General features: G+C 40.5%; 2 protein-coding genes across 4 annotated transcripts in view; one reads left to right on the top strand and one right to left on the bottom strand.

The window, feature by feature from the left end:
• plxnc1 (plexin C1) overlaps positions 1–25,241 on the top strand; it is a 27,445-nt gene extending 2,204 nt beyond the window's left edge. Inside the window, exons 3-31 of one of the 2 annotated variants that reach the window (XM_087178435.1) lie at positions 1,624–1,758; positions 1,884–1,981; positions 2,063–2,168; positions 2,250–2,415; positions 2,794–2,896; positions 3,085–3,151; positions 3,630–3,671; positions 3,803–3,933; positions 4,653–4,832; positions 5,640–5,748; positions 7,411–7,590; positions 7,675–7,842; positions 8,008–8,107; positions 9,228–9,329; positions 12,044–12,147; positions 12,264–12,305; positions 12,399–12,523; positions 13,426–13,624; positions 14,798–14,944; positions 18,470–18,638; positions 19,261–19,361; positions 20,855–20,930; positions 22,011–22,045; positions 22,168–22,263; positions 22,640–22,803; positions 22,903–23,050; positions 23,235–23,375; positions 23,468–23,542; positions 24,422–25,241. In XM_087178435.1, the coding sequence (XP_087034561.1) occupies positions 1,624–1,758; positions 1,884–1,981; positions 2,063–2,168; positions 2,250–2,415; positions 2,794–2,896; positions 3,085–3,151; positions 3,630–3,671; positions 3,803–3,933; positions 4,653–4,832; positions 5,640–5,748; positions 7,411–7,590; positions 7,675–7,842; positions 8,008–8,107; positions 9,228–9,329; positions 12,044–12,147; positions 12,264–12,305; positions 12,399–12,523; positions 13,426–13,624; positions 14,798–14,944; positions 18,470–18,638; positions 19,261–19,361; positions 20,855–20,930; positions 22,011–22,045; positions 22,168–22,263; positions 22,640–22,803; positions 22,903–23,050; positions 23,235–23,375; positions 23,468–23,542; positions 24,422–24,526 (3,414 nt within the window). In that variant the 3' untranslated portion in view covers positions 24,527–25,241. Of the gene's footprint in view, positions 1–1,623; positions 1,759–1,883; positions 1,982–2,062; positions 2,169–2,249; positions 2,416–2,793; positions 2,897–3,084; positions 3,161–3,629; positions 3,672–3,802; positions 3,934–4,652; positions 4,833–5,639; positions 5,749–7,410; positions 7,591–7,674; positions 7,843–8,007; positions 8,108–9,227; positions 9,330–12,043; positions 12,148–12,263; positions 12,306–12,398; positions 12,524–13,425; positions 13,625–14,797; positions 14,945–18,469; positions 18,639–19,260; positions 19,362–20,854; positions 20,931–22,010; positions 22,046–22,167; positions 22,264–22,639; positions 22,804–22,902; positions 23,051–23,234; positions 23,376–23,467; positions 23,543–24,421 lie in introns of both variants that reach the window. The other variant, XM_023423008.2, reaches the window with a different exon arrangement.
• Positions 24,892–26,458, bottom strand: part of cep83 (centrosomal protein 83) — a 16,187-nt gene continuing 14,620 nt past the window's right edge. For both annotated transcript variants that reach the window (XM_023423006.2, XM_087178436.1), the window contains exons 15-16: positions 25,906–26,095; positions 24,892–25,436 (exon numbers count right to left, since the gene is read on the bottom strand). In XM_023423006.2, the coding sequence (XP_023278774.1) occupies positions 25,299–25,436; positions 25,906–26,095 (328 nt within the window). In that variant the 3' untranslated portion in view covers positions 24,892–25,298. The remainder of the gene's footprint in view (positions 25,437–25,905; positions 26,096–26,458) is intronic.

Below are 26,458 nucleotides of genomic sequence, written 5' to 3'. Positions count from 1 at the left end.
AAAAAACTAAAAGTAAACTGATGTTAAAAAAAAAACCAAAAAAAAAAAACCTTAAAAGCTAGTATAATGTACATATGTCTGGACCGTGTATGTTCAGTGTGTGAAATTGAGGACACAGTTGAAAACTGTTGTGGAACCGTCTGCATTCAGCCTAATGTCAGCTGGTTTCAGCTCTTTATCTGTGTGCTTCTCTCCTACTCTCTGCCTAATACAGCTGAATTCACAATATAGCTGTTTTACATGGTTTCCTGTTTCTGTTGTGAGACACAGAACAAGTTTGAAATAGTGACTGAAATGTGGGCCATTAAGACTACATGTTAACCAGCAGTCACTTCCAAGCTGCTGCTAAGATCCTGATTTTATAACCATGACGTTATCTGACAAAATAACCAAACACATCAGTTAAAGACAAAGACTGAGTTGTGATTTCAGCTGTACACACGGATGCTGAGTAGCTAACGTTTGTCCAAAAAATCGCTAGATTTGTCACAAGGCACTTGTCTGAAAATAAGTCTTGAATCCAGCAACAAATGCGCTAAGTTGGCAACACTGCAGACTGTAAACACCCCCTAATAGAAACTGTTTTAGCCAATTCATTTTGAAAGAGCAACGGCCAATGATGAAACTCAGGCACGTGGCATTCAGCCGACCAATGGTGGAAATATGATCACTCAACTCTGTCAGTCAGTCACAGACATTTGCAATCATAGGTCTAACTAAAAATAAATGGCAAATATATAGGATGCTCTAAAGGCCTCTGTTACAGTTTTATTTAGTAAACATGATGTATGTTTATCTCATTGCAGTAAGTACTTTGTAGATTTATGGGATGTTTTCAGATTATTCCAGTTTGAAACACTTTCAACATCTTCTAAATAGAGAACGTAAAATATTGCCCACTGTGTTTTGCACGTCTCTTGGTGATTTCCTGTCAATGCTGTCTTTATCTTCTCTGTCACTTCCTTATCGCACCATATATCTTCAGTCTGCCAACTAGATAAAACCATTAATATGCTTCCTATACTCTTTGAACACACTCACATGATTAAAGAACTGAACTGAGACAACATCCAGTTTGACTGAGGTTGGTTTACTAGATTTGTGAGCTGGAAGGGTGTCGACCTGAATTATGATTCTGTGGACACTTTTAGGTTTTTTCAAGCATCTTTTGAATTCATTACTAGCTGACATAAATCCAACCTGACCACAGTGCTCTTAAGAGGTAGTAAGAGTAAGAGGTACTAATCCATATCAGAAAAATACTGTGCTGCTGCCACCACAGGGTTTAAACTGTGGCAGGAAATAGAGCTGTTTCTCATACATACCTAGTACAAGTAAAAGTTGCATATGGAGGTTTTCGTGGTAAACTGAGGTGTTAATTATAAGACTTTAATAAGATGTTAATTATAAGTATAATTTCATTGGCCGAGAAAAGCCAAAAATAGATGTTACATGGTTTGTGTGTAGGTGAACTGGTTACCAAGGTTACCTACCTGCTTGCCTTTCAAAATAATAATTTTATCAGGGTAAGATACATAAGATCAGTTTTACTTCAACTGTTGATACTGACCAGCAGCAGCTCAGTTTCTCAGAAAATGACCAAAGCTACGTTCTTGTTTTCAGCTTGCTGTGGATAAGAACTATCACACCGTCTGTCCCACGGTGCTCTACAGGGCCGATGATGACCGCAGAGTGTTTCCCAAAATACAACTGGATCAAGTCGATCGTAAACATGTGTACGTGCCATTTCAGAACAAGGTGGGTGCATTGTACGTGTATCACATGTAAGATGGTGCTGAACACAGTGGTTGTTTATTACCACAATGTCACATGTGCGTATGTTGTATTTCAAAGTGTAGCAAAGTGTCAGTGTTTTCTTCTAGATGGAGCGTGTCCCCGTGTCAACGTGCAGCACATACAAAAATGTGCAGGAGTGCTGGTCTGCACAGGATCCATACTGTGTCTGGTGTGACTCTAAGAGGTCAGTGAAACATCTCATCTGACGTCTTCAAACATCTTAAACAACTTTAAACTTGGTTGTAAAATAATTTTCTTTTCCTAGTTGCACATTTGAAGATGACTGCAAAGATTCAGACTGGGTGTCCATTCCTGATGATTACCAGCAGAAAATGGTTTCCCACAATGTTGCAAAGGACTCCACTGGCCAGGTAGAGAGGACAAGTTTTAACTCTGATCAGTTGTGTGTCAGTTATTTGTCCTTTAAACACTCACAACGAGACCTTTTTCAGATCACACTTAACATCCTGACACACCTGACTGCGGGCGAGAAGGCACGGTCCAACTTCGCCTGTCAGTTCCTTGTGCGTTCCAGAGAGCTTTGTAGGAAGAATGAGTTTCCTCCACAGTTCCCACAATGCATCTGCATCCTCTCTGAGAACATACTTCCTGCTGAAGGTCAGTTACATTTGATAAACGTAATAATCTCATGAATTATGTACTTAACAACGGGACGACCAGTTGTTTATCAGGGGATCCGCTAATATTAAACACACAGGCTTATTTATCATCAGCCTAACTGTTGTACCTGAGCAGTCAGTCACACCTGGTATTATTTGCTGCTGTTTCCTTGTCACCTCTGCCCGCTCCTGATGATGGTTTTAAAGTAAAACTGAAAGCTTGAGAAAGCTGCCATCAGTAACTTTACTCTTATATACAGTTGTTTATCAGCTGACAAACCTGTGATGCTTCATTGTTATATTGCATGTAAACACGTGTATCACTGAAAACTGTAACATTTTTACTGTAATGTTGAATGTGTTATTTGCATTTCAGGCCTGGCAGTCAGTGTAAGAATTAGACTTGGTTCGTTGACCTTATTGGAACCACTGACGCTAACCAACTGCTCTGACATCAGAGGACCGCCAACTTCTGTCTTGTAAGTCCACTACCACTGTCAATACACAAAGACACCTACTGTCAACTAATAATGTCTAATATACCAGGAAACGTATATTATTATGTTGTGATCTTTGTGATCTATCAAGTCGTTGTGATCCATATTTCTAGTGTTATACTGACGCTGGTCTTTACACCAACATGTTATAAGATTTGTTTCCTCCTCAGGTGTCAGCAGTGTATCAGGGCTGGATGTGGCTGGAGCAAAAACCACTGTTCCTGGGCAAATCAGGGAGTGAGGAATGTAATTATGTATATTTTTATGTATTTATCTAACAAACGTGAACAAATGGGAAAGGAGATGAAACAGCTAGCTTCCATCAGAAGTTACAAAACGAAATGCCTTCCACATCCATCTTATTTACATTTTGTCTTGTTTTCTAACGTTAAAAAACTAGTCACCAACTGAGTCAGCACCCAGCTGCCTGCTCAGAGTGGTTCAGAGTTCAGACACTTTGCAAAGACAGCAGCTTCACTGTGACGACAGTCTGACTGTGTTTCACTGAGTCCAATGCTGGTTAAACCAAAATGTTATTTCTGCACATACGTACACCATGTAAATAAAGCAGCATTATAGGTGTTGGCATATCCCTCAGGCTGGCTGTTTTCTACTGTTCTCCAGGTTTTGTCTTTAGCTGAATGTCCTGAATCGACTCTAAAAATACCTTCACAGTGAGTGTCATGTAATCCTGCTGAATTTCTTCCTCCTGCAGGAGAGTCTTTGCCAAATGATGGGGTCAGGAATTAACTTTTCTGTGAGTCTGAACCTCAGCTCTCACACACATTCTTCATCTGAAGTTCACCTTCTTCACATTCAGTCGAGGTTAAAACATCAGTAGAAGGCGACACGTTAAAATGATTATTTTTCTGTGTGTTTTACTGTCAGAGGCCAGAGATCTCCTCCATCACTCCCAGTGTCGTGTCTTTCTACGGCAGAAACCATGCAGTGTTGAGCGGTCATAACCTCAGTGATGTGACCAGAGTGAGGATCCAGACTGAAGACTGCTCTCCACGAGAGTGAGTCAGTTTATGGGCCACTAAGATTATGCTTACAACATTTTAAATATAGCAATTATTATATGGAAATACCACCCACATTATGAGTGTTTACATTCTACTAGTTGACAGAACTGACATTAGTTACCAGTGATTGTCCAGTCAATACATATGAATATGTTTCTCTTTCCTGAAGCCATAAACTGGATTTCTGATGTAAAATATGTTTCTGAAGCTCAAGTTTGGTTCACACATGCTACCAAAGCTAAGTGATGACAAAGTTTGGTGTTGCAGCATCATCATAAGGCTCCAGATAGTCAGAGGAACAGCTGCTGATTTGTCAGCTTTATGAATAATAGAAAAATGTTCACCCCCTTTTGCCTCTCAGCATCATTGCTCAGACTTTTTGGTATCTGATGTAAACTTGAAATTAAAGCTGAGTGTGCTTCCGCTTCAGGGAATTGTCAGATCATTATTTTCAATAATTGTTGATTGATGTGACTGCATAGGCTTGCACCAACATTTTGCTGTTTTCTATGTTAAAAGCATTCTTCATTTGATCTCTTTAGGGTTTAGATGTTTTATAATAGCAGTATATTATCACTCACATGTTAAGCATATGAAACACCATCTTGGTGAGTTTAAACAAGGTGGATTTATCAAGTTACCTGTGTAAGAGTCATGAACTCAGTGAGATGAACTGCTCCCTCTCCCTCTGTCTTCCTGTGTGCTCTGCTCAGATCTCCTGTATGGAACAACACAGGTGTGAGTCTGACGTTCCACATTCCCAGCACAGAATCAAAAGGCGTGGTCAAAGTATGTGTTCTCCTCCCAGACGGTAGTTGCCATGGCAATACTAAAATCACCTACCAGTCATCACCATCCTGCACTAACATTGTACCAAGTAGCACTTGGGTCAGGTATGTTTGGATTTCTTGGTACTTTTACATACCTGATAAAACATAAAGATTAAATGTCTCAAAAGCCAATAAAACCATTTAATAATAATGATAATTATTATTGTTGTTGTTATTATTATAACTGATAATCTCAGATTCAGACATGTTGTTTCTAGCAGATGCAGGGTTACACAATCAAATCAAAAGAACTCATTTAAGGAACATGACATACTGCTGATATAGACGTAGACATATATAACATGAGCTTCTCTTTAAGTAGTGACTTCTTTCGTTTAGCAGGTTTAGTGCTTTAGTTTTGAGGGAACAGGTTTTAAAACTGTTAACAAAACAGTGCTGAGCTCCATTAGAGTTGGCTTAGAGCTTTCAGCAAGTCATTGAAAGAACAAATTTAAAGTGACACACATAGCGTTCTGCCATCAGTGAACCACCACTTGGTCAATATTGAGACAGAACTGGTGTGACAATTTAATTTTATACTTTGGTATCACAAATGCTCCAGAGACTTATTCTCCATAACAATGTCAGTAACTGACAAACTGTAACAGGTTGAGGGTAATCTGATGGGGAATGACAGCAACTTCCCAAAAGCAGTGTCTTTCACCACTTCCCTTTATGGTTGAAGCAACTGAAACTGACACTTCTGCCTTTGGGTTTGCATCTCAAATAGTAACACAGTTTTAAAAGACATGACAGTTAAGATACTGTTGGGTTTTAAAACACAAATCCTCCCAAGGACTCACAACAAAATGTAAGAACAACAGAGCTTGTGTATTAAATTGTGATTGGCTGCTCCTCTGTGTCCTGTAGTGGAAAGAGGAAGATCACACTCACCGGCTCTCGCCTGGACTTTGTGGAAGGGGTCACACACAGCCACGCCCCACAGGAGGTCAAACTTCCTGGAAACAGCAGCTATCACGTGGGTCTGGAGACGAGCACAATGTTACATAGCGTTGTTATCTATCATTAATTATGTCATGTCATATCATTCTGCATTACACTTTACTGTCACATTATATCACAACATGTCCTGTCACATCATCCTGTGTAATTTTCCACTATTAGTATTTTCTAGTATTTTACGTTGTTGTCAAAGAGAGATGTCAAATCATGTTTGTGTCGTGTCACATTACATTACCATGTCCTTCTATGCAATACATACAGTTGAAGTCAGAAGTTTACATACACTTCAGATACAAATACTTCAAATACATTCAGACTGAGGTTTGCACAATTACTGATTTAATCCTAATAAACAACATGTCTTAGGATCTTAGGATCACTTAAATGTGTAATGTCAGAATAATAGTAGAGAGAATGATTCATTTCAGCTTTTGTTCCTTTCATCACATTCCCAGTGGGTCAGATGTTTACATACACTTTGCTAGTATTTGGTAGAATTGCCTTTAAATGTTTAATTTCGGTCAAATGTGTGAGGTATCCCTTCACAAGCTTCTCACAATTAGGTCCTGACAGAGCTGGTGGAAGTGAGACAGGGTTGTAGGCCTCCTTGCTTGTTACACCTCTTTTCAATTCTGTACACAAATTTTCAGTTGGCTTGACATCAGGGCTTTGTGATGGCCACTCCCAATACATTGACTTTGTTGTTCTCAAGCTATTTTGCCACAACTTTGGAAGTATGCTTGGGTTCATTTGGAAGACCCATTTGCGACTGAGCTTTAACTTCCTGGCAGATGTCTTGAGATGTTATCCATATAATTTTCCTTCCTTATGATGCCATCTATTTCCTGAAGTGCTCCAGTCCCTTGTGCAGCAAATCCCCCCACAACATGATGCTGCTTCACAATTGGGATGGCGATCTTGCAAGCCTCATCCTTTTTTTCTCCAAACATACGATTTGGGTTTTTTTTTTTTATGGCAGTTTTGGAGGAGGGACTTCTTCCTTGCTGAGCAGCTTTTCAGGTTATGTTGTTAAGACTCTCTTAACACTGTTTGTTCTGGGATTCATTTGCACTTTTCACACCAAAGTAAGTTCATTTCAAGGAGACAGATCACATCTCCTTCCTGAGTGGTATGACACCTGCAGGGTCCCATGGTATTTATAGTTGTGTGCGGTTGTTTTGTACAGATGAACATAGAACCTTCCGGTATCAGGAAATTGCTCCCAAGGATGAACCAGACTTTTTTTTTTCTGAGCTGATTTCTTTTGATTTTCCAATGATGTCAATCAAAGAGTTAGAGGTTAAGCCTTAAAATACTTCCACACCTCCAATTAACACAGATGATTCCAATTAGCCTATCAGAAGCTTCTAAACCCATGACATCATTTGCTGGAATTTTCCAATCAGTTTCAAGGCACTTTTACACTATACAATTTAGTATATAGAAACTTCTGTCTGACTGGAATTGTGATATAGTGAATTAAAAGTCAAACAAACTGTAAACAATTGCTGTGAAAAGTACTTCACCTTACCAAGTTGCCAAAACTATAGTTTGAGAACATGAAATCTGTGGAGTGGTTAAAAAATTTACTTCAACCAAAGTATATGTAAAATTCTGACTTCACTGTAGATTACATCATATTCTATATAACACAGAATATTCCTTTAATTCGCTGCAGAATCTCACCTATGACACACCTGCGGCAGGAAACAATCAGGGGACTTTTAACAGCACTTTGTCTCTGAAAGTAGCCAACGATACCGTGCCCTGCTCCACAAGCATCACCTACTATCCAAACCCTGAGTTTACCAGCTTCACATCCACAAAGAGAGGGGACGATGTCCGCATCATCATAGAGGTAATGAATATTGTTGTCACAAATGCATACACATAAAGACATGAATGCATTGAAGGTCAGCATTTGTATCTCTTTTTGTTTCAGAAAAAGGCAGACAAACTGGACATGACAAGCGCTGAGCTGTCAGTGTTTGGCATTCATGATGGAAAAGAACACCCCTGCATCATGTGGCTCAAAGAAACCAAAAATAAGTCTGACCTTTTCACCTGTGACATAAAGAGCACGACCGTCACTAAATTTCAGCAGTTAAAGGTAAATCTTTCATCCAAAATAAAACGAGCCTGATCATAGAGTATATTGGTTTCTATACAATAGTTATTAAACGTAACTTTTTTTCAAAGTAGTAAATATGTATTTGTGCTCTGTACAATTCCTTTCAAATGTAATGTGATTATTGCTTTTTTTTTTTTTTTACAGATAGAGTATGGAAATAGGACAATAACACTGAACCTTAACTCTTCATCACTGTTCATTTTGACGATGCTTGTCCTTCTGCTGATACCCTGCATTATCGTCAGTGAGTACACAAAGTCACAGAGTGATTTGGCCCATTTTGTTCCACTACCAGCCTCAAAGAGTTATACAGGACAAACCTTAACAGGGAAACCATTTTCTCTTTTCATTACATTTACATTTACTCATTTGGCAGTTGCTTTTATCCAAACAACTCACAAGTGAGGGACATCAATAAAGCTGTGCACCTTGGTCTAAGTACTAAGTATTACATCTGTTCAATAAGTGCAAAGAGATCAGGTAAAGAAGTGCAGTGAAGGTTTATAGTAAGAGCTAGTTAGGCATGTTCGAGGTGTTAGCAGAGGAGGTGCTCTCTGAAGAGATGAGTCTGAGATGAGAGAGAGGGACGCTCCTGCTTGTTCCACCATCAGGGAACCACAGACCAGAACAATCTGGACTGAGATTGTTGTGTGAGGATGGTGATACCAGGTGACATTGCTTGTTGGGACACAGTGGCCGAGAAGGAGCACAAGGCTGAATGATTTATTTCAAGTAGATGAGTGCAGACGCCGAGGGCAGCATTAGTGACTTGAATTAGATTCAGGCGGTCATGGGTAGCCAGTGTAGGTCGATGAGCAGCAGAGTGACAAAGACCAGACGGACTGCTGCATTCTGGTCCATCAGTAAGGGTTTCACCGTGCATGAGGGGACGCCCGCTAGAAGGGCATTCCAGTAGGGGTGAGAGATGAAGATGCGATTTTGATATTGATATCGTGATGGAAAGATTGATTGGCTGGGCTGACTAAGAGTTCAGTCTTAGAGGTTTAGTTGTCCAGTGAAATAGGATTCAAACCAAGAAAGCACTAGGTCCAGCAAGATAAGAACTGAGGACTGAGCTGCAGCGCTAGCTGCCATTAAAGGTAAAGTTCGTATTTTTTGACTTGGGGTTCTGTGAGGTCGTCGTAGATAGTTGGTACATTACCTGCAGTAGATTATAATCGGCGCGCTCTCTGTTAGGAACCGACCGGTGATAACGGCAGAGTGGCAGAGCAATGTGTTGCTGTGCAAAGGGCCACCAGAAAAACAGCTACTGTAACAATCCAATATCTGTTTAAATGTACGCTTCATGTAGAATGTTTTCAGCGGTCATTTTGTATGTTTGTCTGCTTGGTTTCGTCTTTCAGCGGTGGTTCTTGTTTATCGACGCCAACAGAAGAAGCTCACTGCTAGGATGAACAGACGTTTGGAGGTCCTGGAGCTCGACATCAGGAATGACATCAGACAAGGTCAGTCACAAATTCTCACAATGTATCTGTGCTATAACAATAAGGCACAGATAAAAGCTCACATTTTAAGTACTGAGCACTTGTGGACTTCTACAATGAATCCCAATAGTGACCAGTTTAAACAGAATCAATTTTGGATAAGTATCAAAACTTCAATAGAAACTTCCATCCTGCAGCACAATCTCCTCTGCTGTACGTCTTCAGTATGTCCTAAATGCTTACATTTTGGCAAAATACGGCTGCCTCAAGCAGAAACAACATGGGCCTCTGCACAGGAACTTGACAAGGATTTTGAAACATCTGCCCAGGAATTATAGATGAAAACTTTTAGCTAACTGTTGCATTTACAGCAGTGTTTATTAATGTGCACTGTCCATGTTAAATAAACCATTAAATTAATTTATTCATTCATTCATAAATTGGCATGAGGGTTGAGTTGGAGGTTGTGCATGTAGCCATATGAGGCCACCACAGAGCCCTTGTGCTCTGTTTGGGCAAAGTTTTTGTGTGTCTGCTAGTGTTTGGACAGCATTCAATGACTTTTGGCTTTAGCTCTAAGAACTGCTTTTGTCAAGTGAAAGAAAAAAGACTTGTATTAAACTCATGTTAATAAAATCTTACCTCTTTATCCAGTCATGTTAATAACTAAGATATTGAGTGTTTTGTATCTGGTATCTGTAGAGTCAGCGGCAAAGTTTGCACCCAGGCTCATCTCTCTCCCCTGCACCTTCACCCAGCTCTCCCGCTGCTCTGCTCTCCTCCACTTTGTTTAACAACTCCTCCCTGTCTAATGTTACTTGTCTAATAACATTACATTAAAACTGTGAGTAACGTAACGCTAAAAGCGTTATATAGTTTACACTCACATCACATCTGATTACAAGTGTGAACATTAAAATACTATTTTTTACCTAACCATCATCATTTACGAGTCAGTAAAAGGCTTATGATGCTACCTGACTAGCGTCTTCTTCATCTGTTGTCTTTCTCTTCTTAGAGAAGTATCTGAACAAGCTCATCTGAAAATGCAGTCAGCAGTTAATACATAATGACGTGTAGATATTAGCTTAATGCTATCAATTAGTTTACCCAAGTTAGCGTCACTGAGTTGGCTAATAAGTCTACCTTTTCGCTGCCTTATTCCTCACGACTACACTTCTCTGACTCTCACCTGGTGCCTGACGTGACGTCACTTTCAAGGCCGCGCTCTCGCGAGTAATTAACTCCAATAGGATCCCCCAACCACCCCACTCCCTCCCTCCCCTCTCCTCCCCTCCACCCGCTGTTGCGCTCATCATCACACAGGCTGTGCTGTGAAGGTGCAGAAATGTGGCGGTGGTGCATTTGCGACATTTAAAAAAAAAGAAAAAAAAAAAAAGAAAAGAAATTTGAAGGCGTGGCGGCCATGATTTAGCAGTGGCGGGCCGCCACTGCTAAATGAATGTAGAGGAAACACTGATCAGTTTTAATTAATTCAGTGTTGGTTTTGACCAAATACCTCTAAAACTAATGACATTCCCAACAGCCTCAACTCTATTTTATATTTAGTGCTAATTAGCAAGTGTTAACATGCTAAATTAAGATGGTGGATATATAACATGAAAAATTATACCTGCTAAAACTCAACATGTTGGCATTGTCATTGTGGGCACGTTGGCGTAATGAAACTAGCTTAGTACTGGATCAAAGAGCCATGTTGCATTCTCTGTAATGAGACTTTTTTATCACACATTATAGGGGATTTTTTTTTCTCCAGCGTCACCAAGTGCTGCTCATCGTGGGAACTGTTAGGTTTTTCTCTTTAATATTATAAGGTCTTCACCTTATTCTGTAAATTGCCTTGAGATAATGTATGTTATGATTTGGCGCTATACAAATAAAATTGAATAATTTAAAATTGTTCAAAAATGAATGCATTGTCTTTGTGGACAAACACAGTCTGGTACTGAGAAGAGACAGAGCTTTCCATGGTTCCCAGTACTTATTTTAGCACTGTATTTACAAAGGCTTCCAACACTGAAAACTGTCTACTACAATCTGTTAAACATTAAAATGTCTCCAAGCAACAGTTTCACACGTTCTCTGCAACATGCTACAACTTTACAAGATGAGAAAAATGTATCTGATCGTATTCGCTAAGCAGCTGAGCCTTATCACACTCAAACCTATGTTGAACCACTTCACTTTACTTTCCTCAGTTCACAGAGCCTCAACACACACGAACACATGCACTTCACATTTATGGTGTGAGATAATTGAGCTTGTTCCTTTTTCTGATGTCAAACTATTCACACGGTTGGTGTTAAAAAAATAGATTTTTTATGTACACATACATATATGTCTTAATGCCAACTGTGACAAGTTTGACATCAGAAAAAGGAACAGACTCTTGTATCAAATGAGGCCATGCATTAATGTACACATACATCAACGCATGGCCTCATTTGTAGTAATCCTGTAGTAAGCCTGCAGAGGTAGATCAGAACCCATTTACACTACAGTTTCACTTTTTACTTGTTAAAACTGATGCTTGCTTCACAACGTTGCTTTTTCATCTGACTCTACAGAGAGATATGTATATTATCTGCTTTGTCCTTTGTTGTGTTTCCCAGAGAAAACATGGGTGTTTCAAGTGTTTTCTCCAGTCATGCCAAATGAGATGTTGTGTCACTCAAAGTTTCATAAAAGCAGCCTCATTTAACTGTCTGCTGCAGGTTTTGTGGATCTGCAGACAGAGAAAGCTGAGCTGATGGAAAACGTTGGAGCAATTCCTTTCCTGGACTACAAGCACTTTGCCTCCAGAATCTTTTTTCCTGAGGTACAGTTGAAATGTGAAGAAAGCAAATGATCATGTCAGACACACTGATGCTAAAAATATTGAATACATTATCATCACCAAATTAACAGAGCTACCATTTTGTTACTGTTTCCCAGAGTGAAAGTTTGATGACGTCGTGTATCAGAGACATTGGACAGGTAAGGTTTGACACCAGCTACATGCACATGTCATAATGTGCAGTCTTGTAACTGTCAGTGATGTTTGCGTCATTGTATCTGACCTGGTATCAGGACGCAGTGAAGGTTCAGCTTGATGAGTGTTGCCAGGGCTTGTCCAGGCTGATCCAGGATCAGCTCTTCCTCACGTCTATGGTTCACGCTCTGGAGGAGCAGAAGAACTTCACCATCAAAGACAAGTCAGTTTTTCTTATTTTACTTAAAGCCAGTTTATGTGACTCACATATCATGATACTAAAGATGTATGTTGGTAACGATGCAGCTGTAATTTTGATCTCTTCCATTTTGTGCTTGCTCTTGCTGACGCTTTCTGTCTTGTTCTGTTTTTATTTTCTTTTGTTGTTCAGCTTCTCTTCTCTTCCATATTTGTACACTGCTCTATTCTATACTATTTTAATACTGGGGTTTCAGTTTCCTGTTCCACTTTTCTCTCTTTATTTTTTCTTACCTATTATTGTCCATTAAATTTTTCACTTTATTTCCATTCACTTGTATCCTCCCTCACCTTTTTGTCTGCACTGCAACAGCTAGCACATAAATCTAAAGCTCTTTGGACAAACCATGGCTACTTTCTGTAGAGAGTTGCCAGTATTTTAGGCTTTCCCTCCACATACACACCTCTCTGTGCTCACATTGACCAAACACAGTTCGGCCGTATACTAGTTCTGACCTAATCTTGTTATAAGTCTACGGCTGTTAGGGCAGCTGTGGCTCAGGAGGTAGAGCGGGTCGAAGGTGGGTGGTTCGATCCCTGGCTCTTTTGGCCCACATGTTAAGTGTGTTTGCCAAGATACTGAACCCCAAATTGCACCGTGTGTGTGTGTGTGTGTGTGTGTGTGTGTGTGTGTGTGTGTGTGTGTGTGTGTGTGCGTGCGTGCGTGTGTGCGCGCGCGCGTGATGAGAAAGCTTTATATAAGTGCAGTCCATTTGCTCATCCTCTTGTTAACTCATGTCAGTATTGTTCTCCTCATCCATTCTTGTCTGCTTTTATTATCTTCTTGTCATCTCCTAAGGATTGTTTTCTCGTCTTCCTCACGTGCTGTTCTTGTCTCCTCTCTCATTTTACTCTATTCTGTTTCAGGTGTGCATTGGCATCTCTACTAACAGTAGCACTCCACGGCAACCTGTTCTACCTGACAGAGGTGATGGAGGTTCTGCTGAAGGATCTGATGCAGCAAAAAAGCAACGCTCAGCCCAAACTGTTTCTACGACGCACTGAGTCCACAGTGGAGAAACTGTTGACCAACTGGATGTCCATATGCCTTTATGGCTTCCTCCGGGTCCGTTGCTCTTCTATTTCTTGTCTTTGTGCTTTTTCTTTACTATCACTTTATGACTACGTTTAACCAGGCTGATACACTGGCTGTATGGTTGTCTGTTGGTCGGTCTACCACTTTGTCAGGACTGAAATATCGCAACAACTATTAGTTGGAAAACCCTTAAATTTTGTTAAAGAAAAAATGCATTAATGGTCCCCAGACGATAAATTCTAACGACTTTGGTTACTTTTCATCCAGTGCCACCAGCAGGTCAAAGTTTTGACTTATCCAGTTAAATAGCTCAACATCTGCTAAATGGATAGGTGCACAATTGGTGTTTGACATTCATGGTTCCAAGACGACATATCTAACTTTCAGACTAATGACTTATTATTCCTCGACTTTTCTTTCAGCACCATCATGATTTTTTTTTTTTAATTTAGTGGTTAGCTTTGGATAAGATACTCTCACGCTAAACTAAGATGGTGAACATGATAAAACGAATGTGTGCTAAACACCAGTATGTTAGCATTACTGTGAGTACGATAGCGTGCCGATGCTATTCTTTAGTTTGACCTCACAGAGCCACTGTCTTATCATTACTTGTGACTCACCTTCAGATTAGTTAAAATATTGTCAACATACAATGTGTGAAGTAAACAGGAACTTGTCCTGTAGCGCTTGGTGATAATAATAACACCATGCATCACAATCCAGTGTTCAAAGCAAATGGTTTTACAATTTGTGCAATACTTCTCCCTCAAGCTGTCTTTGACATGATAAGTAAGGCACTGGTTTGTCTGTGTTGATGTTGGTCTGTGTTGTAAGTTATATTGCTTTATGATTTACCTTTGGTTATTAATATCTTGTCAAGGTGTTTCTGGGAGGCTCCAGCAGGGTATTTGCTGTAGGTGTCGATTCAGCTATTTGATAAACTACATCCTATCCCCTAAACCTCCTCTGTCAACAGGCTTGTTTCCATGGTGACTGACAGTAGCTCTGTATAGCTATCATGCAGTCAGGGGAGTTATTCATGTCATGTCCACAGTTCAGAATTTTAATCAGCTCTTTTACATTACACCACACATGCGGTCTTCTTCATAAATGTGATTGTCGGTACCATATTCTACACAGCCCATGTGATGATGGTTTACAGTACTGACCCACTGAGTTCCTGTTTCTGATTTTGTACAGGAAACTGTTGGCCAGCACCTGTTCCTGATGGTGAGCGCTGTCACGCAGCAGATCGCCAAAGGACCTGTGGACTGTGTGACAGAGAAAGCTCTGTACACACTCAGTGAGGACTGGCTGCTGTGGCAGGCTCCGGACTTCAGCTGCCTGGTACACACACACACACACACACACACACACACACACTCGTTTTACATCTCAGGGCACTTGTACACTTGAGCGAATTAGTGGAGTCCAAACAAGAGCTCCTTTCCTGTGTGGTGGTTTATTTACTTCAGGTACATGAAATAACCACTAAACTATTAGTGGAACATTTACATATTTTTTTTCTGCGTCAGTTCATCCCAAGTTTAGTCGGCTGTATTTGAACATGCAGGAAATCATTACCACTTCCCATTTTCTTAGTTCTGTTTTTTGGTCTGATGGCTCTCTACAAAACGGCTCTTGCTTAATCCTGTATTTCAGCTCTATCAAAAAGGATGCTGTAATGTTAAATCTCCAAACTGTGGGTCAGGTTTTTGAAACCTAACATGGACTTCAGAGTTTTAGTGTAATAACTTTCAGGTCTGGCTGTTTCTCACATTGACTGTAAGGAGACAGCTTGTCGGTGCACAGAAACAGCCTCTGAATCACTTCCTCCTCTGTTTATCTTAAGATCTGAACACACAGTATAGCTGTAAAGAGCTTGACAGGGGTTTATTTACCTCAGAAGTTTTGAAATAGTCCCTGAAGTATCCAGAAATGCACAGTACAGTGCAACGTTTTAGGCACTGTGATTTGTACAAAGTGCAGTAAACACAAAAAACCTAACTCAATATCAGTATTTGCTATGACCCCCCCCCCCCCCCCCCCGTGCCTTTAAACCAGGACCGGTTCTCCTCGGTACACATGCTCACAGTTCTTCAGGTTCTTGGCAGGTAGGTTGTTCCAGCATTCTGGAGAACCTGCCACGGTTCTTCTGTGGATTTAGGCTGTGGAGTCAGTCTGATCCCAGACTGACTCCATGATGCTGACATCAGGGCTCTGTTGGGGCCAGTCCATCTGTTGCAGGACTCCTGGTTATTGTCTCTGAGGATACTTCTGACTATGGTTCTACATGTGGACTGACTGTCCTGCTGAAGCATGAATTTGAGACCGTTCATAATAGCACTGCAGGATCAATAAGAATTTAAACATCTAAAGTGCCTAAAACCTTTATACTTGTATATCAGATTACTCAACCTATTGCTTAAAAGACAGTGAATTGGTTGAGAGAAATTCAATTTATTCATGTTTAGAGTTAAAAACAACCTTGTTGTGGCCTCTGTTTGGGGCGTAGTTTGAAGTAACTTGGTAACACAAGTGAAACTGAAAATCTTCTCATCCTACAGCAGGAAGTATCTGCCTGCTGTCAAACATTCAGATTGAAAATGAGAGTGGATGTTGTTTTGTTATGTCAGTGAGGGATGTGTTCAGTTTGTTGACAGGAAACAAAATATTAAGAAAGGCTTGGGTTGGTCAATAACCTACTCTGAGTGTGTGAAGACACTGATACTGTCGAAGGTTTTTACTGACTTCTCAACCACTGCAGCTCGTCGACATATCAGAAAACCCACATTTTGTATGAACCTGGTTTCTTTGAACACACCCAACTGATCAGAGCAGAGATAGAGAACCTCATGACACTATATGCAGAAGTGTGTGTGTTTAATGCAAGTTGAATTATAATGTTGGTTAATACTGTATTAGCATAGAAAGTAAGTAAAAAAAATACATAGTTGTGAAAAATAAACAACAATTCACATGTTCAGCTGAAAGAAGGATTTAAATGACATCAGACATCAACATCCATTAAATCAATGGTTCCTAGAGTTGTGGGCTTGTGTGACTCCTTAAAATGAAAAAATCTCTACTTTCTACATCGTATAGGTTTATGGATCATAACCAAAAAGTTAAAGTACTTTAAGTAATTTTTAAGAGTCCTGAAAAAGTAATATTATCCAGTTATTCACTAGCAAAAAGCAAAGATCAGAAGAACTGAAAAAATACATTTAATCTTTGTGCAGTAGATATTGGGAACCAGTGAATTAAATACAACAAATGAGAAAAAATCGATGTTCAGTATTAGATGGGGGTTGACATGTACACACAGTAGTTTGGCAGTTATGGGCTCATTTGCAGATACATACTACTTTATATCCCATTTAGAACAACACAGTGACAGTGTTCAATATACGCTGCCCAAACACATTATTTCATTATAAAGCATGTAGATGCCATTAGAACTGAGAGAGCAGGAAAATATGAGCTAGTGGCCAAGTATGACGTGAGATACACCGAGAGATTAAACTGAAACAGAACTTTATTTTGTAATAAGTCTTTGTAGTCCTGCAGGACTGACCACAGTCACTGGAGTGTGTAAATGCTGGCAACCGAAGATGAACCTGTGATATCAGTCTCCTATGAAGTGGTTTCTTTAGCTGCTAAACGGTTGTAACTTTGTCTGCTGTTTGGTGCGGGGCAGGTAGAGGCACCGTGAGTTCATCAGAGCTATTTCAGTGACTACAGCTGAGAGCACTGAGAGTGAGAGAGCTGTAGAGTCAGTCTCTGTGGATTCATCACTGCTTCTCCCAGTCACACAGTATTTTAAATCTAATGTTTGACAGTTCGCTTACACATGTACACGCTCATGGTACATATCTTTTCATGTGGTACATCTTGAATGTCATTTAGACTGAAGCACATGAAACATACATGATGTGCAGTAAGTAAGAGACATGAACATCCTGCACATAAACCTTCAACAAAAAATAATGTGTTGGATCACTGCCACAACGCTTTTCTAATACAACACTTCCCTGTGTTTCATCTTTAGTCCTGTGTTCATTCTTTTACATTTCACTCTCTCTGCTGCTGCAGTGACACATGGTGCCGCTGTAATGTTAAACTCTGTACAATAACAGAAAATCCACCTTAAAACAAAGTGTTCCTGTGACCATGTAAAGTAAACCACTTTACATTTACTGTACATTGGCCATTAGGTGCAACCATTAGCCACAAAACTGCAGAGAGGAATAAGATCATCAGTCTCTGTCCGTGTCACAGGACTTCCTGTCATGTGACACGGCTCTGAACACCTTTTATTAACCTGCAGTTGCTTTATACTTTCCAACAACGAACATGACACAGCGAATGTTCTTATAACGTGTTGTTATTATGAATAAGAACACGCCCGTAACGATCAGATTCCTTTCATCATTAACCCATGTGTGTATAATATAGTTAACTGTGTGTGGGCTCCAGGCTGCAGCATTCAAAACACACCCGACGCAACGACAGATGAGCTACGAGCTAGTCGGTCGAACACTGTAAACTGTACATTTTGAAACAGCTAATGTTTCAATGAGGTTTAGATCCAGTTTGTTCACACAATAGTGAAACTGAGATTAGCATTAGTGGTTATTTTAGTCGTTTTTGACAAGTACACAAGCAAGTATACTGTACAAGCTGCTGTGTGCATGAGCGAGTGAGTTCAGGTTTTAGTCACCACTGAGACATGGACTCTGTGTATCTGAGTGAATTAATGTGAAATGTAGTAATCTGTTTTTAATTCTGCCTGAGGTTAAAAAAAACACGAGACTGAGATTTATAGTGTGTCATGTGAGTTGTGTCCATGTTTGTGTCTGTTGTGTGCAGAAGCTGAAGGTGCTGTTTGCTGTGGGCAGTGACGGGGAGGTCAGTGAGCCCCTGGAGGTCAACGCCCTCAGCTGTGACACGGTGGAGCAGGTCAAAGAGAAAATCCTGTCCACCTTCAAGGCCAAGTTTGGTTTCCCCTACAACATCGCCCTCAGGGACGTTTGTATCGGTCAGTAACACACCACTGCTTTACTGTCTAACTAAGTTTTATGGTTTAAATGCTGTTCGCTGCGTTTCAGAGGATGAGTCTGAGATTCTATATTTTTCTTATTGACAACTATGTGAACACAAAAAAACCAACAATGTAGTGGTTTTATGAACAGGTTTTGTATTTGTAGCCAATGGCTGATATGTCTTATTTCTATGTGCCACTGTTGTATAAAACCATTGAAAACACATCAGTTCCTTACATACCTTGAACATTAATGTGTAAGTCAGTCTCACATACATAATAGTCCCCACCAAATGTACAATTTAAGGAATGATTTAGCTTTTTCTTTAAATGAAAGTGTATATTGTGATAAATTGTAAAAGAGTCTGGAGTATCACAGACATGGTGAAGCTGGACAGTTGTTGACAGTAAGAACAACAATAGCAGCCACATTCTTAAAGCACAACAGGTGATTTAAGGGGTATTATTGCACATTTTTGCTCATTTAACTTGATATTGTTTGACTGCGCATTAAAGTGAAATAAACATTTGATTTTTAAGTTGCCACAAAAGCATCTATAACCTTCAAAAAAGCATTTTCAAACTGTTTAACTATAACTTTTCCTCTTTGTCCCACCAGAGCATGAGAAGATCGGATCCTTTGTTCCTCTTGAGGAAGTGGACAGAAGCTCGGAAGTTGTCGGGGAGGTGACGATGCTCAACACACTCAATCACTACAAGGTGAAAGTGTTTGGGAAAAAAAAAAGTTTGTCATACTTTCATACTCTCATGCAGAAACTCCTGTGTTGATGTCTGGGCCAGTTGTGTGTTGGATAGAGGGTGTTTCTGAGTTGAAACTGAAATACGGACTGCACAGCACTGCACTTCACGAACTAAAGAAACCATAGTCTCTACAAGTCTCCTCTCACTTTCAGTGTTGTTGCTGCTGTCTGTGCGGACTGGAGCAGATACAGGTGTTTTCTGTGCTGGTTGTCAAATAAAATTCACATGACAGCTTGACAGAAACTGGATAAATACCACCTGTAATATTTTAACAGAGACAGATTTAATCTTACAGGAAAAGGCCACATGCTGGGAGACCCAAAAATAATTACCTTTTATAATTCAGTTCATAAGACACGTCACATCTCAAGACTCTTTACAGTCAGGTCAGACTTTACAACATTAGAGAGAGAAAACACAACAGTTCCCACCATCTTCAACACACACACACACACACACACACACACACACACACACACACACACACACACACACACACACACAAAACCCATTGTTGACTGAGGCGGTGTGTGTAGTATTAACATCAAGAACAAAAGTCAGATAACATGACTCACTGTGCTGAACAAACGCTGCTTTTCAGGGTCTTTTACTTTCTTCACTTTGAAACTTGCTGTTAATATCAGACTCATTGTTTCCTGTCGGCAACAACAGAATTATATTTAACCTAGTTAGTCGACAGCAGCTCATCAAAGCTGAAGAGAGGCTTTTATATACAAGAAGAAAAAAAAAACATACTGGAGGGAGAGTGGTTTGTAATGGCTTCCTAATGGGATCATGGACTCTTTTTTGAGCACCATCTATCAGAGCACCATCAGGGCAGGAGGGATACAACTCCACCAAATGAGCTGAATCATGGCCCTGATGTTCTGGTGTGTGTTGGCCATGCTACAACTTAAATAAGCACATGATTAGCCAAACAAGAAACAACACATGAGCGTTGCTGACTTGGGAAATCCATGTAACACTGAAAATTTTAAAGCAGGTCTAGGATCTATATTAATATAGAACCTGTATTCAGAAACTGAGCCTTAAAACGAGCTGCCAGGACTCCTGCCACGCCCCGCCCACCTGGACCCACCGTTCAGCCTTGCAGGATTTGTTTTCTCTGAGTGTTTACCTGAAATCTGCTATATTTTTATTCAGTTACTCAGTGAACAGTCAGCCAATCAAAAGAGAAGCTCAGAACCTCCTCTCTTCTGATTGGCTCACTGACCTGTTGTTACTAGAGCTCCAGAGAAGAGCCTGAGAGAGGAGATGTAAAACTACAGTGATTATGGATCAACAAATAAAACACAGGAAAAGTTTTAAATATTCGACCTTTGAGTTTTATTGCACAAATGTTAAATAAAGGTTTTCTTTGGTTCCTGGAAAGCTGATGTTTGATGAACCTCTCACTAAAACAGCAGCATCCTGTTTTTGTTCTCCTGCAGGTTGCTGATGGAGAGACGATCAAAGTGCTTTCTAAGAAAACTCGTCCTCCTCTGAGCCCACAGGGAAGTCTGAAGGGTGAGAGCTGAGAAGATTGTTACCACTCGCACATCAGTACATTAAGTATGGAGACTGAACCAGGAGGTGTTTAGCTTAGCTTAGCATTAAGACTGGAAGCGGGTGGAAACTCCCCAAAGTTGCCTAGCAACACATCTAAAGCTCAGCAGCACTTTGTATTTCACTCATCAAATGTCAAATTGTCCCCTTCATTTCACTTTGAGATAAACAGCTGATTCTTCTATTCAGAGCAGTTCATGACGGAGCTGTAAAGCAAAGCTAGCAGGATAAAAACACATGAGGTTGCTTGAAACTTAAAAGACAAACAAAGGATTTAAGAGTTTACAATCAGTTGCAGTGATAAGTCTCTGAACAGCATCTGGTAGTTTTTGCACCAGCCGTGAAGGTTCAAGTCTGACTCTGAGACCAGTATGTGTAAAAATAATCTCAACTAAACTAACTAATGTTTTCATTATAAATTCATCTGCCTTTTTTGATCAATTAGTGAATTGTTTATTCAAAAACAGATATCAAACATGTTCAGTTTACTACAAGCTGAGAAAAGCAACAAATCCTCACATTTTTTTATCACTATTTTTTCTTGAGAAATTACTAAAATGATTATTTGATTATCAAAATAGTTGTTTTTTTTGTTGATTGACTAATTGATTAATTGACTAATTGTTTCAGTTCTAGTCGACACTCAAAGTCCTAATGAAGTAAAGCCTGCCAGCTCGAACAAACAATCAGCTCGAGTCAGCTTAAGTGGAGCTTCAGCTTTGAGTATTTTGTTATTTTGGTGACAACCCGAGTGTTCAGTGGGAGAAACTAAATGTTTTCAGCTGCTGTGGAGATGCACATTTACTGTTTCTCTGCTGCTCTCCACCACTGTCACCTTTAGAAATGTCCCAGATTTACTGTGCAGCGTATAGGAGGATTTAGAAATGGGTCTTGGTCAGTTTCAAATACTGAAGCGTAACCTTCTTTCATGCAGAGGTTTTTCTTTATGAGCTGTATATTACATCTCAGTGATTACAGAAAAGAAGATGTTAATTATCTCTGCAAATAATCACTGTTGATTTCTGCTCATTTTCCCTCCAGATGATGAGAACTTCTCTGGAAAATACTTCCACTTGGTAAGAGACACGTTGTGTTTTGTCTTTGCTGAAGTGACTCATCAGATGTTCAGATATCACAGGATACTGAAGGTTAGTTTGGGCTGAGATGAACTGGTGGCTGGTGTTTTCTTTACCGGCAGATTGATCCTGATGTAGACGAGGACCAGAGAAAGAACCCAGAGAGGAAGAAGTTAAAACTGAAGGAAGTGCACCTCACCAAGCTGCTCTCCACCAAGGCAAGGGAACCAGACACTCACTCCAACACGGGCAGAACTGATACTAGAATCTGCCTCTGCCGTGGTTATTTTTACCACCAGCAGCAGAGTTGATACAGGAAGCTGCCATTTCTGTCACTCGCACCCTGAGCTTAGCTTTGCTGAATTTGAAGAAGATTTTGTTTTCAACTTAGAAAAAAAGCAGGTGTCACTTTGATCTTCCCTTTTCTAGGAAAGCAGGAAATTAATAAGCAACAGCGAGTTCTAATGACAGGGGAAGCATGTAGAGTTATCTCAGATGAGAGGAATTTAAACTAAATTTGAAACTTGAAATATCTTTTCCTGCTCAGTGTACTTCTGAACAGCAGAAATGAAATCACCTCGTTCTCTCTCTAAGGTGGCCGTGCATTCATTTGTGGAGAACCTGTTCAAGACCATCTGGGGGACGCAGCACAGCAAAGCTCTGCATGCTGTCAAATACTTCTTTGACTTCCTGGACACTCAGGCAGACTACATGAAGATCACCGACCCAGATGTCCTGCACATCTGGAAGACCAACAGGTACAGCTGGGTCATCCAAAGCTCTGTGGACAAGTCAGAACAAATAAATGTAGGGATGGTAGAGCGTCTGCCTGACGAATCTTTACACTTTCTTCACAGTTTGCCTCTGCGCTTCTGGGTCAACATCCTGAAAAACCCACAGTTTGTTTTTGACATGGAGAAGACTCCACATCTGGACGGCTGCTTGTCCGTCATCGCTCAGGCCTTCATGGACTCCTTCTCCCTCAGTGAGACCCAGCTGGGGAAGGTAAAGTATAAGACAAGTCTCGCATTTCATTCTGACAAGAAGCGCAGGAAGTCTAGTTTTCCTTCCTCTGCTGAGAGTGGACTCAGTGGTGGATGTCAACTCTAATACAGAAGTAAAATCAAGCATCTTTTCACAGGAGGTTTGCACCAAAAAGTCACGGTATTTGAATGTTATTGTGTTCCAGCACGCGCCGACCAACAAGCTCCTGTATGCCAAAGATATTCCCAAGTTCAAACTGGAAGTGAAGGCGTACTATAAGCAGATCAGAGAGCAGTCACCAATCACAGACTCAGAATTCAAGGACTTCTTGCAGCAGGAGTCGAAGGTAACGTCCATTTCAATATAAAATCTAAAAGAAAAAAAGAAAAAGTAGCTCGGTGAAGACCAGCAGTGAAAGATGACTGGTTTTTATTTCAGAAACATGAAAATGAATTCAATGAAGCCGCAGCCCTCCGAGAGCTCTACAGATTCATCCAGCGATACTTCACTGAGGTCAGTACTTTTCTTCTCAGGAGCAGCTCACACATTTTCTTCTCACTTTCTGAAGTCACTGTGAGTGCTTTGGGTGAAGTGACGATGATGTTTGAGATGCCACATAGATTTCTCTCAACACATTTTATTTGCAGTTTGCACATTGACTCTCTGAGGGTGACAAACTGATAAACTGCTCTCTGAGGTGAACAGTGACACTGGAGAAAAACACAACCAGGACTGGAATTGACTTTTTCACACTGATTACACATCATCCGGTCTGAGTGTGTGGGCAATGACAAATGTTAACTGGGGGATTTTGGCTGCAGTGTGAAAACCATCTAACTTTAAATGAGCTTTACCCACCTTCTTATTATTATTTTGTCTTTCTTTAGGCAAAACCACCATTACATTTCATTATGTGCATCAATACATGTGGTTTCAACAGACGCATGTGAGGTCATAACATTAGAAATGTGTTTATTCTTGTGGTTTCTGTTTTATGAGCGCAACTCCTAGTTTACCCACATTTTATTTGTTGTCACCTTGTATCTGGGGTGTTGTCCAGACGAGCAACAGCCACAGAGACACTTGTGAAACCAACAGTCGTGTGTGTGTGTGCGTGTGCGTGTGGAGGAAATGAGATTTAAAACCCTCTGATTTTCTCTCTACTTTGTTTATCAGGCAGTTGCTTCCTGTTCCTGTCACATTTCAAAATGCAAACCAACAATGATTTGACGATTTCAATCTTGTCTGTTTGTTTTCATGAATGTTTTTGGACACAAGCAGAAGGATTAGTCAGGAACAGTTGTCACTCCACTGAGCAGAAGTTTGACTAGAAAATGTAGATTTTAAAATTGCAACATTCCTGTAAACTGACACTGGATTCATTTTCCACAGATAAAAGAGAAGCTTGACCAGAACGGAGCCCCCACTGAGCTGACGGAGCAACTACATCATGTTAAAAACTTGTTTGATGAACTGAAGAGCTGCGCCTGGAACTGAGCTGCCTAACTTTCACTCATATGAATGAACTCAATGGAGCTCTGAAGCTGTGAGGAGACAAGAGACTTTGGCGTCCATCATCCTCTGAGGTACTGAGTTCACAAACTGTTTCAGAGGAGCAGAGAGGAGCTGACAGCCATGTCAGTGAGGAGCTGTGTGTGTTTTCTGTCCCATCATGACAAAGGTCTTTTGGAAACTCATAATCCTTGAAGTTTTTAGCATTAAAATAGCACAAATCTGTGCTATATAAAACTTGTATAAAAGGACATTTCTACTGAATGCAGTTTAGTGTCTGTATGTGACACATCTGCTGTCTGATGGACGATTAGTCCTCACAGTGTACAACCAAGGCAAAACCACAGATATGTCACCAACAAGTTTATCTGTAAATCATTATTCATTTAATACAATTCAAGTAAAACATGTTGGACATCAACAGTCTGTGTAAACACTGTGCAAACAGCCTGTAGTGTCCTGAACCTTTGTATCGACTCCCCCACACACAAAAACTTCAACGAGGTTGAAGAGCAAACAAAAAGCATAGCAATACAAAATTAAATCCTGAGGATGTCATGGTCAATTTAAAAAAAAAAAAAAAAATAAAGGTGCTGCAGCAGTCCCCACCATCACAACACGAGTGTGACATGTCAACGCTGACAAAATGTATCACTCCATTTTTGTAAATACACCAATAAATGTTTCTATTCTGTAAAAACACTGTTGGTGTCCTTGATTTGTAAACAGGGCTCCACCTCACTCTGCAGTGTAGGGGTCAGAGGTCAGGCTGGAGACTGGGGTCCCGCTCCCTCTGCACCATAGATCCCAGTTCCTCCAGCTGCTGCTGCTGGGCACTTTCCAGATCCTCCAGCCTCCTACGCAGCAGAGAGAGCTCCCTCTGATGCTGCTCCTCCTGCAGCACAAGGGACACACGTTAGGACAGCGTATCTTTGTAAATGTAGATTAACACCATTCACACACTCACACAAAAAATGCTGGCTTTATTATGTCATTCATTGTGTTGCCATGGGTGTAATTTGCATTTGAACATGCAACCTGTTTCCTGTGTGTCACTTAAATAAGTTGTTTACTTGTTGGTTTTACTGTGGAGAAGCAGCTCGGCTCCAGACTGACTTAACAGTTGATCTGTGACATTTGAAGGGATTCCCCTTAACAACCCACAGCGAAAAGTATGAGGTGTGGCTTTTGCGTAACTGAAGGAAGAGTCGGAGTAGGAGGCTGCATTTCCTCAAAACGTGCCATTGCTGCAATGCATTCTGGACTATTTCCTGCTGCTGTGGGTGTAGAATTTAGGTCTCTGTGCCCCTTTTATGAAGGATTTCTCTCGTGCTGCCAAAATGTCTGGTCACTGCTGTACTTACTGGGATGTTGGATAACGGCCCCTCAGACCCGAGGAGTAGGAGGGGGGTGGGTGAGGAGGTCATGTACGCAGGGCCTGTGCTGAACGGACCCTGGCCTCCCAGTAGGAGGCGTCGAAACTCGTTGTGTCGTCGCTGCAGCTCCTTCATCCGTCTGCTGAGCTGAGCTTGTTCCTCTGAGAATGATGAACGTCTGGACCAAAGGGGGAAACAAATGAAATTAGGTTGTAATGTGGCAGACTGGAAGATTTCAGCCCTAGTTGTTTTGGCGACACCTGCAGTTACTGACTGCTTTATAATAACTTCTGCTTTGCGATTTAATGTGAAACTGCAGCAGTAAGAAATGATCGTTTGCATTAGCAGCAACTTAATACAACTTTTTTTTTTTTACACTAATGTCGCCATTGACACTCAGTTCTTAATACTGCAAATATTGCAATACTTTCATCAGTGAACCATAGGCTCAATTACCATTATGTTGCCTCATTGCTGATAGGTAGTGACTTAACAGACATGTTTTTAAATGAAAATGTCACTTTAAGTTTGTTGGATATTT

The sequence above is a fragment of the Seriola lalandi genome, unplaced genomic scaffold, assembly GCF_002814215.2.
Source record: "Seriola lalandi dorsalis isolate HSWRI2012SDOR001 ecotype SW California unplaced genomic scaffold, Sedor1 jcf7180002054688, whole genome shotgun sequence".
Lineage (NCBI taxonomy): Eukaryota > Metazoa > Chordata > Actinopteri > Carangiformes > Carangidae > Seriola > Seriola lalandi.
This window is presented reverse-complemented; position numbering and strand designations above follow the sequence as displayed.